Source organism: Engraulis encrasicolus, chromosome 20, assembly GCF_034702125.1.
Source record: "Engraulis encrasicolus isolate BLACKSEA-1 chromosome 20, IST_EnEncr_1.0, whole genome shotgun sequence".
Lineage (NCBI taxonomy): Eukaryota > Metazoa > Chordata > Actinopteri > Clupeiformes > Engraulidae > Engraulis > Engraulis encrasicolus.
In genome coordinates this window covers 89,975-108,489 of record NC_085876.1, presented here as the reverse complement: position 1 = coordinate 108,489, position 18,515 = coordinate 89,975, and the positions used below count along the sequence as shown (strand labels likewise).

Sequence of the window (18,515 nt, the reverse complement as noted above, 5' to 3'; positions counted from 1 at the left end):
CTTAACGTTCTACTGGCGTATGCCACCGGTCGGACTTTGCCGTCCACCTCCTGCGAGAGGACCGCGCCCAGTCCGCAATGGCTGGCGTCGACCTCAAGAATAAATGGGCGGCTAAAGTCCGCGTACGCCAGTACCGGCGCCGACACGAGCCTCCCCTTGAGTTCCTCAAAACTTCTTTCGCAATCCTCTGACCATGCATCAAGGAACTGCTGCCCCGAGGGCCGACGGGAACGGCTCCCGTTCAAGGTGGCCACCAATCGATGCAACGGCGCGGCCAGCTTTGCGAATCCTTCAACGAATCGTCGATAATAGCTGGCGAAGCCTAGGAATGATCGGAGCTCCGACACATTGGCAGGTCGCCGCCATGTGGACACTGCCTCCACCTTGCCAGGGTCGGTAGAGACACCGTGCTGAGAGATCACATGTCCCAAGTACTGAACCTCCGGCTTAAAGAACGCGCACTTCCCTAATTTAGCCTTCAGCCCCTCCGACTGCAACCGGGTCAAGACCATCTCCAGGCGCTGTAGATGTTGCGCCACGGTGGACGAGAAGATCACGATGTCGTCAAGATACAGTAGAACGGAATGACACTGTTGGTCGCCGAACATACGTTGCATTAATCGTTGAAATGTACCTGGTGCATTGCACAGGCCAAAAGGCATTCTGTTCCATTCGAACAACCCGAAGGGGGTACAGAATGCCGTTTTGGCCCGATCACCTTCTGTCACGGGGACTTGGTTGTACCCACTGGCTAAGTCCATCGTAGAAAACCAGCGGGCACCTGCCAACATGTCCAATGTCTCCTCGATCCGAGGGAGTGGAAAGGCATCCTTCCGAGTTCGGGCATTTAACAGGCGATAGTCGACACAGAGTCGCAAGCTCCCATCCTTCTTCCGGACTAGAACAAGGGGAGAAGCGAATGGACTACTGCTTTCTCTGATGACCTTCGCCTGGAGGAGCTGGTTGATATGGGTTTTTACGGCCTCGTAGTCGGAGGGGGCAATGCGCCTGTAACGCTGCCGGACCGGTGTCGGATCCAACAGCGGGATGTCGTGCGAGATTAGGGAAGTGCAACCCAAGTCGCCCTCATGGGCGGAGAAGACCGAAGAGTACCTCAGAAGCAGGGCCCGGACCTCAGCCTGTTCCTCGGCAGGCAGGGGTAACAAGTCCTGAGGGTCAGTAATGGCGGCCACGGAACGGACCTCCACCACGTCCCGTGGCAAGCTGATGATCGACACAGCATTCACCTGTCCGAGTCTAGTACGAGGGTACAGCAGGACGTCCGTACAACCGACGTTAACTACAGGGATCTGCACCAAGCCACGGGTCACCTGCACCTAGGCAGGGGACACCAGCAACCCCCCGGGCAACCCCCGGTCCGTCGGCTCAAAGAGGGTTCCAAGCCCTGAATGTTGCTCAGGGCAGGTGGCAGGAATCAACTTCATGGTCCCCCCCGGAACCCGCCATGGCGCACGGCCCCGGACATTCACCATGCCACTGGTCTCTGGGGTGGGCCGGATTTCAGCCTGATGACAGTGTTGCAGCGCTTTCACCACCGGTCGAGGGGCAGTTGACACTGATGGGAGATCGAAAAGCGTGGGACCGTGCCGCCCAAAAAGTTCCTTATAACACTTGCCGATAACATTCATACCAAGAACCCCAGGGACCACGGAAGCCGTGCCCCCTGGGGGGTCGCGAACGACCAGAACACCGCAATCAGGCATACTCTTCCCGCAAAGCTCAATATTCAGCTCCAAGTAGCCCAAGTAAGGAATCTCTAGGCCGTTGGCCGCTCGGAGCTGCAGCCAGTGACATGAGCGTAAACGCTCCTGCCCCAAAGATTCGAAGTTGGCAGCGAAGAAACTTTCAGTGACGGTGGACACCATAGACCCAGTGTCAATGAGACAGGGGACCTGAACCCCGCCCATCCGGACGAGCAGATGTGGACAGTTAGAAAGTAACGCCTCGGCGGCATTGGCAGGGGCAAGGGCATTACGTGAGCCAAGAGAGGCCCCCCCCGGACTGTGACTCCTCAGTCCGGTGGGCGTCAGTTTCCCGAGGGCTGGTTCGGTTGGAGGGGCCCATTCTCCGAAAACCCGGAGCCTCTACGGGAGGGTGCTTGTGGGGGCCCCACCACTCGTTCTCCGTCACAATCCGCAGCAATATGGCCTGTCGCACGACAGCACCAGCAGACAAGGGGTCCCTCCCGAGGAGACCGACCTCGCCTCCGTGGCTCCCCCTGTGTGGCCGCACCCCGAGAAAAATGCTGCAACTGAGCCTGTTGATTTTGCACCATTTCCATGAGCTTCGCCATGTCGGCCTGCAACTTCTCCATATCAGATCTGGTCGGCGCCCCACCACGGGGATCCATGCTTACGGCGCAAGAGGTACCAGGGACCCCAAGGGAGCGATCGAGTGAAGACAAGGAAAAGCTACGCGGCCGCTGCGGTTCGGCGGCGCCCCTCCGTTCCCAACGCATGGCTTCCTTACGCACCGCGATCAAAGTGGCTAACGGCGTGGTCCGAATGAAACTCTTCAAGTGACGACGCAAGGCGCCCTCGTTAACATGCTCCACAAACTGATCACGCAGAAGAACGTCAGCGTTAAGAATTCCCTCAGGCGCATTTCGTCTAACCTTATCAATAAGGGTCATTAATGCGATTGAAAACTCTAGCAGTGTCTCTCCCTCTTGCTGTTTTCTCGAAAAGAACGCCTCCTGCAAGGCCACGTATGACTGTGGGCAACCGTAAAGCTCCTGTAAAATTTCAAAAATTTTCTCTGGGTTTTCTTTTTCTTCTCTCGGCCTATAGCGGATCTCATCCCGTGCCTCGCCATCCAAGTGATCGTAAAGAAAATAGGCTCTCTCGGCAGCAGAAAAATGGTGCGCCCGCATACATGCTTCCGCCTCCTCCTTCCACGCCTCGATACTTATGCCCCCATTTCCCTTAAACAATAGGCACTTCTTTTCCCTTGGGACAAAGACCAAACGTTCTGTAGCGGACCCTGCCGGGGCGCTACCATTTAGTGTGCTCGTACTTGTGGCCCGCTGGGCGAGGGAGGCCTTTAAGCGCTCATTCTCGGCTCTTACCTCAGCCAACTCATCCCTAATCTCTTGTGCGTCCCGCGACATGCTGCGGAAACCGATCAAGACAAATTTGGAAAATGCAAAAACTCACAGGGATGGCTGGTCCAAATCCCGAGAGAGGGGCGGTCTCCCAACCTCGGCTGCTGCTCCGCTTCTACAGGAAAAACACAAACTCACAGCGCTTATTCAGTGGTGCTCTCACTTTCAACCAACCACATACATACACTCATTCAACCATTGACCATATGACAAATTTCTATTACAAAGAGTGACAAAACAAAAACCTAAAAAAAATGAAACCAGTGTCTCTGCTCCTATGCCAATCCTGCCGACTACGCCAAAATGTAGTGGGCGAGACCGTTACAGGAAGTAGTTCGACTACGCCACCCCCGGGGGTGGAGCCCCCGGAGGAAATGAATTAGGGGTAGTTACAGATACCCCGGACCAACACACAATGTACCCGCACAATAGATTACCAGGCAAACACAGGTTCGTGCACAATGGAGGCAGAGACAGTGGTGACAATTAATAATTCAATTCTTTATTATTACTTTCATTATAAAAAATATATAAATTACAGTGTGGTGGGTGTTCTGCCACAACACACACAGATCCACAAACAGTGTAGTCACTAGGGGTAGCCAACATGGCTCAAATGGATTGCACAGACACAGACACTTCAGCCCCTGGGGCTTATCTTAGACTTTTCAGGTTGGTACCAACTCTAAAGGGTTAATAAAAGAAAATAAATTAAATAATTCACAGCAAACCAAATAAAGCAAAGAAAACGAAACACTGCATAAACAAAACCATAAACAAAAGGATTAAGTCAAAAATCAGCACACAGGGTTAGAAGAGGGGCACAGCAAACAAAAGTAAAAGATGGGAAGTAGAGTTAGTCCAGCCCTGTTAGCCTTCTGGCCCAGGGACTAATAGTGGCCGTACCACACGCACACACACACACAATCATGACACACACACACACACACACACACACTGAACTAGAGCGCGCCAACGCACACACGAATGTCCAAAGTTCCCGAGGCCGGAGCAGCAGCCGAGATACAGGTTCCCGGCTTCCAGAGGCACCACACAACCGGGGCTAAAAGTCGCCGCTCGTGCACCTAAACGCGTGGTGTGTCTGACCACGGCCACACGGATACAACCTGCGAGGGAGGAGGAGAGCGTTAGCCAAGCTAGCAGGACACCCACTATCACACGATTCTGCTGCCGAGAGGTTACCTTACCCGGAGATGAGGGTGCACCGATGCGCGATTCTCACAGTCGGAGTGCCAATACAGAGGTACACGGCCGAGGCGCCGGTAGCGACCACACGCTGAAACCATAATAATGGCCGTCGTTAGCAACCATGGTACGAAAACAAACAGTCAGGGCTGGGTAAAGGCACAAGCTAACCCACTATAATACATACCGGCGTGCAGGAGACGGGAAAAGCGCAAGGTAACCGTTGGTATTGTCCACCGAAGTCCTTGCCAGTGGAGAAGCAAGAGATCACTCTAGCCAAGTAAGAGACGCCAAGTTGGAATCACAACCTATAGAACAGCAGACGCGAAGTTAGCCACTAGCTGCTGGCTAGCACATAAACAGCGACAAGAAATGGTCCACATACTCACGAGGACAAGAAATGGTCCACATCTCCTAGATCTGAACTGGACACCGCACTCCTCTCGACGGCGAGGGGAGAAGCAACCACAGCATTCGCCGGTGGCGATGAAACGCGCAAAGGGGAACTTTGCAGGCTTACTGAATACTAGCCACTGGCAGTGTTTATGAAGAGACTTCCCATAAGCCTCTACGAGCGGCGTGGTGACGTGTGCCGCAGCGTCAGACTTTCCCTTAAAGGAGCAGCGCTCCACTACACTTACAGGAGGCTCTTGGAGTTCTGCCTAGTTTGGACCAGCAATCGGGAGTGATTGTAACTCTCCCATAGATATGCGAACGATTCGACTGAAAGAGAGCATTAGGACATGAATATGTCCCCGGTTCTCTGAAGGAGATGAGTGAGCCATCTCTCAAGACACCCTTATTGCCGACAGCCGAAGAGAGGTTTGGCATCAAAGTGGCTTATTTGCGCGCAACCATTCGGTTTTGACGAAGTGGACATCCTGCCCACTACGCAGTTGATTGGACCTTTGGCGTGATTGCAAAGGTCTTCAGCTAATCGTACAGCTGAGAGTGCGCTCCCATAGAGATGGCTCACTCATCTCCTTAAAAAAACCGGGGACATATTCATGTCCCAATATTTAGTCTTTTAGATAATACTATCTTCTTTGTCTCTCTTTTTCTTTCCAAATCTTATTGAATGACAATTTTGTATGATAATGTGCTTTACGGAGGCTATTGCTATTGAATGCCAATTTACGAGAATATCTTATTATTAGAAAGGCATAATTATAGTAATTTTTATCTTTTTGCCATGACAATTTGCCTTTGTGTAAGTGTAGGAATACATGATAAATGCAAATATGTGAGCATTGCACATTTATTTCCATGGAGAAGTGGTACTTTCTAACGTATTCTGCCCAAAATCAAGAATTTCGGCGGCCATTTTGTTTTTTGCCCATTTCATGGTCAAAAACTCAAAATTCAGCTTGGGAACCAGGCTAGCTGAATTCAGGGTACTCTAATTGTCTTAGAAAACTAGGTTCCCAACTTTTACTAAAAAATGCTTCTAACACCCTTATAAAGGGCCTTTTTCTGGAAATGCTTCTAGTCTATATGGCGCCTTTCCACTCCCTTGAGCACTCAAAGCACTTTGTATGCCTCACATTCACCCATTCACACTCACACTCACACACTCATAGCAGTGGCTTCTACACAAGGTACCACCATGCCACCAGAAGCAATGTCTCTTGCTCAAGGACACATCAATGGGCAGAGCGGGCCCGAACCTGCAAACTTCTGGATGCCGAGCGGCTCCTCTACCGCCTAAGCCAACACAGCCCACTATACACACCTTTACTAGCAGTAGGCCTAGTTGGGAAAGCAGACTGATGCCTACAGTAGCTATGTATTTTCTGTGCTTGTGGCAGCGGCATACAGATACAGCTACATGGCAAGTGACAGGGGGGTGGGGGGCATCAGAGGTGTTGCCCACCCGTCTCATTAATATTCTGAATAACAGATGCAGTACCTTGACATACAATTACTTTTTTGCACTTTACACGGAAACAACAAAACATTTCAAAATGCTCTTTTATGCAGCCAACACTTTTGCTTACAAGGTTGAAACTAAATATAAATATAATATATAAATATATATAATATATAAATATATTTATATTGTGTTTTCTTGCACTGTTCAAAGACTTCTGAAACCATTTCTTTTGTACAGTTGTGTTTACACTCAATTGAAATAAAACATGTTTGTATTACATTCACTTTACTATCATATTCTTTATGTTAGACTTTTCAGAATACAGCCATATGAGCCACATTAGTATAGATGTTTACAGATAGTTGAAATACTTGAAAAAAGTAAAGGTGTTCCAAACTGCCTGAAAGCCTCTGAGAGGCCCTAGACTCCAGAGGGTTAATGCTATTATTAATAGGCCTATTCATATTCCTCATTGACTTTGTGTACAACGTCACCTCACGTGGCACACGGGCATCTAATCAGCTGGACCATGTAGTTGGATAGCAGGCGCCATGCAATGCAGCATGTAGTGGTACACTGCCAAGGCCTCTAGAGCCATGATGCAGTTGGTTATAATAGCTTATGATATACCATATGAAAGATTGGAGTCTGTAGTGTACATATATTATACTGTATTTGATGTACCTTTTTGCATAGAAACAGTTGCTAGGCAAAGCATCTTACTTAGCAACCAGCATCAGTGATACGGTTCCTCTGCGATTACATTGTGTTGTGATGTCTGGATCTAGATGGCTTTTCCCGAGTGCCACATGACTTCTTTGAACCTCCAAGATGTCCCTAATAAGAATTTGAGTGGTAACAGTAATATAATTCATTCCTACTGTACATCATATTGTACATGACCCCAGTATGCTCTAGGCTATACGTTTTAGTCCTATGTCGTTATAAACTGTCAAGGTCTTAACAGCCATTTTGCAGTTGGTTGTCATAGCTTGCCATATACCATATGTAAGCTTGGAGTGTGTAGTTTATGAATATTATATCATATTTTTGGTGTACCTATGACATTTGGAAAAATATACTTGGTTCAGTTATATGATGTGTGAGAGCTCTGTTTTTTTTTTCAATTCTTTAAATGACTTACATATACCGGTATATAAAGACCTTCACTCAACCAATTAACCAATCACCAACCACCACTCAATCAATCAACCAATCACCAGCCATGTTCTGGTGTTCCACTAACTGGTGAAAGATCAACCAAATTCTGCCATTCCTCCACCATCAGAGACCCTTACAGTATATGATGGAAATGCTTGCTTCTACAATATGATGGTAAATGGCCCTGGAAAATACATCAGAGTTATCAGCTAATACAGTAATACAGTAATGGAATGTGTATAATGGTGTGTAATGTATAATTTTATTGTGCATCTTTTTTTTAATTTAGAACATTCCAGACACATTTGCAGAGATCTCCTCATTGCTATTTGACAGCATAACTATGTCTGGATGTGGAGACATCATTTTCAGCACAGACCAATACAGACCCGAATCCATCAAGTCAATGGAAAGGAAACGCTGTGGCTGCGGAGAGAAGTTAATTATAGGGGATGGAGCAACAAAACGTCCCACGGAGTGGAAACAGTTTTTAACGAATGAGGAAAACAAGGTGCAGTTTATCAGGCTTATATTACAGCAATGGAGTGGTGATAAGTACGCTTCAAAACTGCAAGGCCGCAAAGTCATTTTTATCTGTGAAGAATGTTCATACCTTCTTACATCAGGGGACGGTTTGACAACAAAGACTGAAATTCCATTACTCAGGTCATCACAGGAAGAGACCGACACCAGGGTTGTCCTTGACAGCCAATATGCTGCAAATGAGCATTATACCAACGTACGGATCAAGAGTCCCGACTCTGACCTATTCTTCATTTTGCTGCACTTTGCTGGAACCATGGGCATCAACATCCTACTTGACACCAAGATACAGAGAAAGTCCAGACTGATCAATGGCACACAAACTGCAGCATAACTTGGCCAAGAAAAGTGCATAGCTGTACTTGGTCTCCATGGCTTCACTGGGAATGATGCGACAAGTGCATTCCGGGGCAAAGGTAAACTTCTTCCTCTAACGAAGATGTTCAAAGCCCCCCAGTTTGTTACCAACCTTGCCAAACTTGGTGAAACCTGGACAGTGACAGAAGCCCTTATTGATGATTGTGAAAAATTCACATGGGCCTTGTATGGCGGAAAGAAAGCTGAAAAGGTTGATGACATGGCTTTGCTACCACCATGCAGAAAAAGCCTCACGCAGCATGTCCATAGGGTTCATTTTCAGGTTGCCCTGTGGAAAAGAGCCAACATCAACAATCCTGTAATTCCATCCGTGGGTCAAGGACATGGGTGGTTAATGGCATAAAGTGGTCTACAGCCCCTGTGGTATGAAGGTGAGAGTCAGCCACAGAGGTTGGATAACATCTGTGGTGAAGTCCACTGTGATGATAACAGTGAGAGTGAAGTTGAAAGTGATTGGTCAAGCACAGACAGTGACAGCAGCAGTGAATGAACTGTCTGCCTTGGACTAAACCTTTCCCCAAATGTTCAATAAACTTTGTTTATGATTCAACTTGTTTCCTTCTATTGTGGTGTTGTGCTCCAACTTGCACAGATGTGACAGTGACACATACAGTACTGCTCGCTATATTGTCAATATTTCCAGTAGTTAGTAATTAAACTATTATTATACTTTTACAAATTGTTAATGTATTTGCCTGTAAGGTCTTTATATATGTGTATGGTTGTATGGATGAGTCATTTAAAGGATCAGAAAAATGAAAACAACTCTCACACATCATATAACTGAACCAAGTATATTTTTCCAAATGGTACACCAAAAATATGATATAATATTCATAAACTACACACTTCAAGCTTACAGATATGGCAAGCTATGATAACCAACTGCAAAATGGCTGTTAAGGCCTTGACAGTTTACAACTACATAGGACTAAAACGTATGGCCTAGAGCATACTGGGGTCATGTACAATGATGTACAGTAGGAATGTATTACTGTTACCACTCAAATTCTTATTAGGGACATCTTGGAGGTTCAAAGAAGCCATCTAGATCCAGACATCACAACACAATGTAATCGCAGAGGAACCGTATCACTGATGCTGGTTGCTAAGGAAGATGCTTTGCCTAGCAACTGTTGTTATACAAACGGTACACCAAATACAGCATAATATATGTATACTACAGACTCCAAGCTTTCATATGGTATATCATAAGCTATTATAACCAACTGCATCATGGCTCTAGAGGCCTTGGCAGTGTACCACTACATAGGACTAGAATGCATGGGGTCATATACAATATGATGTGAAATATCATAGTGGGAGTGAGTTATATTACTGTTACCACTCAAATTCTTATTCAGGACATCTTGAAGATAAAAAAAGTCATGTGGCGTTTTGTAGTGTGTGTGTGTGTGGGGGGGGGAGGGGGGGGGGGGCATGGTAGGCTACCGTTCCTCCCCGTCTACAACTGATTGGATAGCCCACCGTCTACATATTAATTTAAAACATGTCACAACACAAACACTTACAGTGATCCATCTTGACTCCCAGGTTGGAAATCATTGCACCATGGCCAGTCCAGCTCTGACGTCACATTCATGCGCAAAATAATAGCAGTGTATAACATGCCAAAGCATGTTAATAAAAATATATAAGAAACATAAATAATCTCACTGTTGCTTATCAAAACAGTTAGCAGCAGTTCCACTGTAGTGTTTGTGGCAATGTTATGTAAAGCAGTACAGTATGCAATGTCTTGGGCATGACAATAGGCCTACTGCAATCCTGCAAAGCAAATTCTTGCAGTATTGTGCATTATTTTTGTTATTTGTTTTTTTCTCCAGTGTGATGTTTTGGGAAGCACTTAAATCAGGGGCCCCTTTTTCATTCGAGAGGCCACTTCAAATTCCTCCAAAGACCATAAAAGTCCTCCGAGGGCCGTACTATGAACACAAACCAGGATTTACCTCTGCACTTTAGGCCAATATTGAAGGCAGACACCTGTAGCCCCTTAATGCGCGCTGTACCTCCAGTGGCACGCTGCAATAGTCAATGAAATGTAACTACCATAGCACTACAATACTATGACAAAACACAGGCCCTTTAGTAATGCACCACGACTTGGTCATTACCATACTGGTAACAACAAATGTATAAAGCCGCGTCTTAAGGGGTTAAACCAGACCCCACCTTCTCTAGGTCCCCTGAACATAGCTTCATTTTATTGCTGATGTAATTTCTAAGATTCCTTTACAAAATATGTCATATTTCATGTGAAGCTGCATAACATTAAAATTATATCGGGGGCCGGATAAAACGGCCTCAGGGTCGTAAACGGCCCTCGAAACATAGGTTCCCCACCCCTGACGTCACATTCATGCGCAAAACAATAGCAGTGTTTTTAACCATAACATGCCAAAGCATGTTAATAAAAAAGTAAGAAACATAAAACACTCACTGTAGCTTATCAAAACAGTTAGCAGCAGTTCTACTGCAGTGTTTACAGCAATGTTATGGACTTTGCATTTTAAATCAATCAATCAATCAATCAAAAATATTTATACAGCACATTGTCATACATAAATGTCATTCAGTGTGCTTAAGAATGGAGAAAAGAGAAGAAAAAAACTATATTGTGTGTTATAGATAGTGTGTAATTAACTAGCTATCACCAAAGGCAGATGAGAATAAAGCTGTTTTTAATTTCCTTTTAAAACAAGATACTGTTGGGGCAGTTCTAATTTGGACAGGAAGTTGGTTCCAGCATTTTGCAGCATAATGACTAAATGCCATTTCACCCTGAAAGAGTAGGTTCTGAAGACATCAGATGATATACAGTATATTTAGAGCCTAAGCCATTTGGTGACTTGTAAACTACCAGAAGAGTTTTAAACTCAATTCTAAATCTCACTGGAAGGCAGTGCAAGCCCACTTTTTCCATTTTCTGCAAGAATGCAGTCTAGTTACTTTTGTAACATTATTTTATGCAAAATCTTAAACTGCTGGCAACTTTTTCACATTCAATTTAGTTATGAGAAGAGAAGATACTGTAGTAAGATTACTATTTTTATATCCTGATTAGTATACACCTTTAGGTAGTCTTTCATGAAGTTTATAATACTGTTGCCAAACTGCCTTTGCTTGTACAAAACATTTGTCAAGGCTACTCTTCACCCTCATTTATTTAATAAATATATAAATGAATAGCCTATTAAGCTAATAATAATAATAATTATTATCATTATAATAGTAATTATAATAATAATTATTACAACAACAACAACAACAACAACAACAACAACAACAACAACAACAACAACTACTACTACTACTACTACTACTATATTAATAATACTACTAATAATTATAATATGACTGTCTATTTTCATAATCTCAAATTTCTCACAAATTAAATCTCACATTGCAATGCAGAGTGCAAAAAAATTAACACGGGCGGGCCTTAACTTGTGATTATGACTTTTTGATGTCTGTCTCCACCTACTGGTGAAAGTGTTGAAAATATAAAATGGCATATTACAGTAAAATGCATCACCTACCTGGAGAATATTTCTGTTACATGGTGATTTATGTGAAAACATCAAGATGTCATGTTTTTCCTGGGCTACACATTTTTGTGTTTTCTCCACCCATCCTCTCATCTCCAGTTTTCATATCGTCATTATATCTTTACAGTTTACTTGCAGTTGCAGCCAGTGAACGGTACACTTGTACCCATTTTTTAAATACCATTGATATTCTATTGACACAAAAGGCAAGGCACAGACAGAAAATGAGTGGGAAAGAAATGAGGGGGAATCCGGACATGAGTCAGAATCAAACCAGGTCCCCAGAGTTACAGTATGGTATGAGGCTTAGCCCATTGAAGCATGGCACCCCCATGGCGCCCCATTTGAGTTAACCTTGTGAGACCTGAATGATACGCAAGATAACACAACAGCTGTCTTCATTGCTATTCTTTTTTTAAAAAGATTTTTTTGGCTTTTTGGGCCTTTGTTTCGGATTGGACAGTGAAACGCGACAGGAAGTGAATGTGGAGAGAGAGAGATGGAGGGTTGGCGTGACGGAGGTGTTCCTGCGCAGTTCGTCCCCCTCGGGGCCACGAATCACCACCTTGTTCAGGTATTGATTCGGCAATGGGAGGCACGTACTGAGACCGCTGAGCTAAAGGGCCGGTCTGATAGCCCAATGCTACCCGCACTGTATTGAGGCCTCGGGAGGGAGGTTTACTAACGTTCCACGCCACACTCTGCTAGTTGGCCTTCGTTTAAACTCTCCCCCTAAACTGCACTCCCATCCCGGGTCAATGGCACCACTGTGACTGAGGTGTTCCCGCGCAGTTCGTCCCCCTCGGGGCCACAAATTCACCAACTCGTCAACACATCAGTTCGGCAATGGGAGGCACAGTACGAGACCGCTGAGCTAGAGGGCTGCTTCGATAGTCCAACGCTACCGCACTGTGTTGAGGCTTCGGGAGGGAGGTTTACTAACGTTCCACGCCACACTCTGCTAGTTGGTTTCCATTACTTTGGGAAATGAGAGGCCAGATTCCAAACTTGGGTGTTCCTGGGCATGCAAGCCCAAATGCAGGGGGCTTAGCCACAGTGCGCCCCCTTCATTGTTATTCTTCAACAAAATAATTTTACACCACTTTTTTCAATTTTCAGTCAAATGTATTTTACAGACATTTATTTACCCTTGTCTTGGCTTCATTTCCTATTACCATGCCCGGTGTTCACGTGTCGGTTTCGACCCGTGTTTTAAATCAGCTGTAAAAGTGACAAATAACAATGATATTTCATCATTCTTTTTTCTCATGGATTGACTGCCCTTTAGGCTTCCCTTTCTTATGGAAATATTGGTTTTAATGTTTTGTCAAGGGTTTGAGGTTCTTGTTTTGTACACATACCTCTTGATTTCGATTGTTAAAAAGAATGAAAAAGTAACCTCTAAGAAGTAATATAAGAAATTACACAGATTTATTGCTACCTGGATATCACTGTGCAGTAGTAGAACACATCTTGAAAAACAATGTTTGTCTCTCATTTTTATTTTATTCACAACAGTTACATCTATGGTATTCGGGTCGTTTTCGACTCGTATATAATTACCATAGAGAAACAAGGGAAATAGGTTTTTTTAATGAAGGAACTGTGATGGAGTGGCCATTGTGGATGTGTGCTGACTCTCCCATCAAGCCTGGCTCTGTGGTGTAGTGGTCAGAGCCCCAGTTTTTTACCCCAGTAGGTCCGAGTTTGAGTCCCAGTGGGGCAACTACTCCCCTTCACTAAAAATGGTGTTAGAAGTGGAATGGCTGATTGAGGCCATCTGAAGTGTACCTACTGTGTGTCAGGTGTAATATCAAGTGAGGAATGATAGGTGTCCCTGTACAAGGAACCCCACCCCCAGAACCATAGATGAAGCATAGATGATGGGGCGTACTGCATGGGACAAGCCAAACCAATGCATCACAATTGTGTGTGTGTGTGTGTGTGTGTGTGTGTGTGTGTGTGTGTGTGTGTGTGTGTGTGTGTGTGTGTGTGTGTGTGTGTGTGTGTGTGTGTGTGTGTGTGTGTGTGTGTGTGTGTGTGTGTGTGTGTGTGTGTGTGTACATGCCTGGCAAAATGTAACTCCAATGCTGTGGGCAGAGTCTTGCAGGTGAGGCATGACAGCTTAATTCTACATCACCAGAAATTAAACCCCATTCATTTTCAATGGGGTTTAAATTCTGGTGATTTAGAATTAAACTGGTGAGTTAACACCAAAACGTGGCATGGAAATCTACAGGGTATTTTGAAGAGTGAAGTGTGGGGCACCAGGTCAACAAACAAGAACAGCTGACAGCAAAGCATCAAGGATATCTGGGCTTCCATAACTCCCATGCACTGTTTTTGCCATTGACTTCAATGTTAAACGCATCATGGCCATTATGAAGACAGAGAATGTCCTAACCAAGTATTGACCATTGCATGTTATGTAGAAAGTACCAAATTTCAACTGATTTAATGTGACCCGAATTTTGATGAAGAAAAATGTGATTTTATAACAATATTCTAATAATGCGAATTCCCCAATTCATGGGTTTTTTGAGCTGGAAGGCCAACGTATATAAAAAGAAAAAAAATAATGATTGGAATAGTTAAAAAACTGGGCCATGAATCTACAATCCATGACAGTTTAACATTATTGATGGAATTATGGAAATAAATCAACTTTTTCATGCTATTCTAATAAAAAGGCCTGGAGCTGTATATAACCCTGAAAATGAATTATTGTTTTCGTCAAATTTCCTGTAAACACTTTTCAGCCCTCATCTGGATCCACACTCTAGCTGAGGTTTACCTTTGCAGTGATATAGGGTAACAGTCACTGTAGAGTCATACTTGTACATTTATTACAAATAATGCTCAATATGTAAACAGAAAACTGTGAGTGTTATTTGAGGGCTATATTTTACTAGTTTGGGCTGGCAATGTATTTGGCACATTCAATTACCATGTTAGCACATTTTTATAAACTATTTCATAGCCAATCTTTAGCAAATCATCATCATACATAATGAAAGCGTGAATATGATCCAAATAAATAATTTGAAGGATCCATATGAAAACTATGCAAAATTAGACTCCGAACGGCGAAAACTGTTATGTTTTATCTCCTTATGTCTTTTTTCTTGTCATACAATAGTCAAAACACTTTTAGAACCCTACTTAGATACACTATTCCATTGTTAAATGAGAGCATGCTGAACTATGCCCAGACTAAATTGATCCATATGCTGAAATGACGCACAAAACCCCCCAGTCAAAATGACACGGAAAAGTCCAAACTCGTGGGCTTTTATACATATTCTCATGATGTCATGCTGCCCCATGAGCTCAAATGATTGGTAGATGAGCTGGCAATATCTATTTTACCTAGCAGTTCATTTCTTATTTCAGTTTTGGCTGTAATGATCGCCCTATAAGCTACTTATTATGAACCGGGTCGAAAACGACCCCAACACCACAAGTGCTATATTTTTTGATACAGCATTACAGAATTTATGAAAAAAAATGTTTTTGCTTTATTTTGTTAAAATAAAGGTGGCTGACAAAGTCAAAAAGCCTTGACACAAGAAACTAAACATAAGGGGCTCATTTACACAGTCAAAGTTGAAAATGGGTCGGTGACAACCCGAAGACGAGAGGAGACGTGATTTTATTGTTTTATCACCACCCACTATACAACTGATGTCTAAAGACTAGAATGGATGTCATTTTGAGACAATAAAATAAAATGAAATGATGTCTGTACATTTTTTAGCACTTGTATGAACATGATGTGAATGGTAATAAACACCCACATTACATTGATTGAAAGTGTGTATACATGTTTGACACACCCTGTAGCCTATAAGAACAAAAAGCTTCATGTGCTGACACATCTCAAATGGCCTATTCATTCTGCTCATATTTTTCGTTTTCTTTACAGACTCAAGCCACAGCCAAACCTGGTGGGGAGAAACAAAAGCAATGTGTCTTCACCCTGCACCTCCATGGAGTGCTGCTTCTTATTTTAGTAGTAAGGCTGATGAATTTAGGTGTCTAATTTTAAAAAAAAAATAATTAAAAAAAAATGTTTCCCAGTAGAAAAAAACTCACAGTTGTATGTATGTAATGAAAATCAACAACTCAAAAAAAGCCCCACCCCTAAATCAGCCCAGGGGCTCTGCAGCACCCCCCTAACGCATAGGCTATTGGGGCGGTACAAGCTACAGACTCCGATTTTTGTTTGGGTGTGTATCTCACTAAAACGAACAAAAAGTCACAGGATTCCATGGTCACGCCCAACAGAAAGTGAGATAATTGGACTTGAAGTTGAACTTGATGCCTAAAATGTCAGTTTGTATATGTCTTGTCCTGGCATGGTATAGAGAGAAAACGTAATTTCATTTTTCCCTGTATGTCTTGTGCATATGATGAAAGTGACAATAAAAGCTGACTTACAATGGAATTTGGCATACAATGAAATTTGAAACACTCCCCATAATCTGTACACCCGATCTGTCTCATTTTCGGTGTATATGACCTCAAGACATAGCATATTAAGAACTGCAGATGAATTTTCGATATGTTGTAAGAAAACAAAATGGCGTCTTGATGAATTTTAATGAATAAAAACACAGAAAATCTGCCACCAATTCATTTGATGGTGATTGAAAAGCAAAGAAATGTACATGTGTGACGGAGGTCTTCCTGCACCTGTTTGTCCCCCTCGGGGCGCGAATGTGCGCCCTCTTCAACTATATCGTTACACTCTCCCCCTTAAACCTCACTCCCACCCCGGGTTTCGGCAGCACTGTGACCGAGGTCTTCCTGCACCTGTTCGTCCCCCTCGGGGCACGAACTTGCGACCTCGCCAACTTCATCGGTTAGGAAATGGGAGGCACAGCACGATACAGCTGGACTAAAGGACCAGTCTCCCAGCCCAACAGCATCGACACTGTATGAGGCTATCGGAAGGGAGGTTTACTAACGTTCCACGCCAACTCTGCCAGTTAGCCTCCGTTACACATGGGCATGCATATGATGACTCCCAACTTTTATATATGACTGAAATGACAATTTTAATGACAATGAGAATTTAGCGCCACCATATGGTAGGCAGATGAATTGCTGTAAAAGTGAAATAGTACTTGTGCTAAACTGTTCAGCAGATCTGCCTCATTTTGGATGTACATCAGCCCAAAATTAAATACTGTATTGTGATAATAAATTGAGAAACCTTGGCGCCCCCTAGCAGAGAGATATTCGAGCCTGGCTTATAGTTGGAGCTATAGACTCCAAATTTCATGTGGTTGTGTATCTCACTGTGACATGCAAAAAATGTTAAGGGTGCCATGGTCGCGCCCAACAGGAAGTGAAATAAGTCTCAATAGCACACCCTAGCACGGAGATGTTCGGACGGGGGCCATTTTTGAGTGTGTTGCCATGCATGCATTTCTTGTGGACGTGCATCTCACTAAGACAAAGATATAGACATATGCTTTCACTTTCATGCCTGAAACTGGTAGCATAATGAACTATGAAACATTTCTGTGTGACTGCAATGGCAACCAGGTGCAGCACTACAATATATATATATATATATGGCATATAGTTGGGTTTTAATGGCAGTTGGGTGTTGCACGTGTCTTTATGATTGAAATGGCAATCCAAAGAGAGACTGACAGGGACATTTGACAGGTGCTAAGACCACTACTACCACAATGATGCCCACCAGGAAATGAGATCATTTGACTTTTTTGAAATTGACATACAATGGAATGTGATGTACTTGTCCTACACCGTATATCCAAAGTGCTTTATATTGGATATACATGAGCTCAAGAGCTTGACGATGATGGCAGATGACAGATTTTTGATATCTTGTAATATAACGACATTATGGCTTTATGAATTTAGGTAGGCCTATCATATTACAGTTTTTCTCGATTGCTTACGAGTGATTCTACGATTTCCCTACGCTTTTGGCAAAAGCAAAATGTCAATTATCAGTATTTTTTTTCGACTAAATGACCTAGATGTTTACATAGTGTATATATTTAAGTTTCCAAACAAACAAATTGCCAAGCTTAATCTTAAATCATTTGATAAATACTCTAATGAAAGCGAACATTTGCTTAATTATTTTGTCAACAGTGTTATGGACAAATACTATGTCATTTCAAACATATATAAAAATACTACAGAGTTGAAACAATATATGTTTGAAAGTGCTTATGTCCCTTAGCAGTAATGTTGTCATTAATCTGTGCAACTGATATAGAAAATGTGATTGTTGAGCTTCATAAGTAGGATTTTATGAGTCACTGTGATACAGACTGACACATTTTTCATCATAAATCCCTGTAACGTCTGATTTGAATATAGTCATCCTCCTTACTCAAGACTTCCTTCTCCAGAGATAATCCCTAGTGTATGTTCATAGGATTTTTCCAACACATAAGGGATCAATAGCGCAAAAACACTTTCAAAACAGTCAACGGTGTAACTCAACTGTGTTACGGTCAACAGTGCAGGGGAACAAGTCGGCACTTTTTTAGGAGAAAAAAACAGAGCAGACAAACCCATCTCCCTAGAACACTAATTATTTTGTTTGTTTGTCTGTCAATATGGATATAAATTGGCAAAAACATACTCCTCCTCAACTGTCATCAGTGTTGCC

General features: G+C 43.5%; 1 protein-coding gene across 1 annotated transcript in view; it reads left to right on the top strand.

Annotated features, from left to right (window-relative positions):
* Nucleotides 1-16,377, top strand: part of LOC134436102 (keratinocyte-associated protein 3-like) — a 123,250-nt gene extending 106,873 nt beyond the window's left edge. The window contains exon 5 of the mRNA XM_063185138.1: nucleotides 15,780-16,377. Within this exon, the coding sequence (XP_063041208.1) occupies nucleotides 15,780-15,896 (117 nt within the window). The 3' untranslated portion in view covers nucleotides 15,897-16,377. The remainder of the gene's footprint in view (nucleotides 1-15,779) is intronic.
* The last annotated feature ends 2,138 nt before the right edge of the window (nucleotides 16,378-18,515 follow it).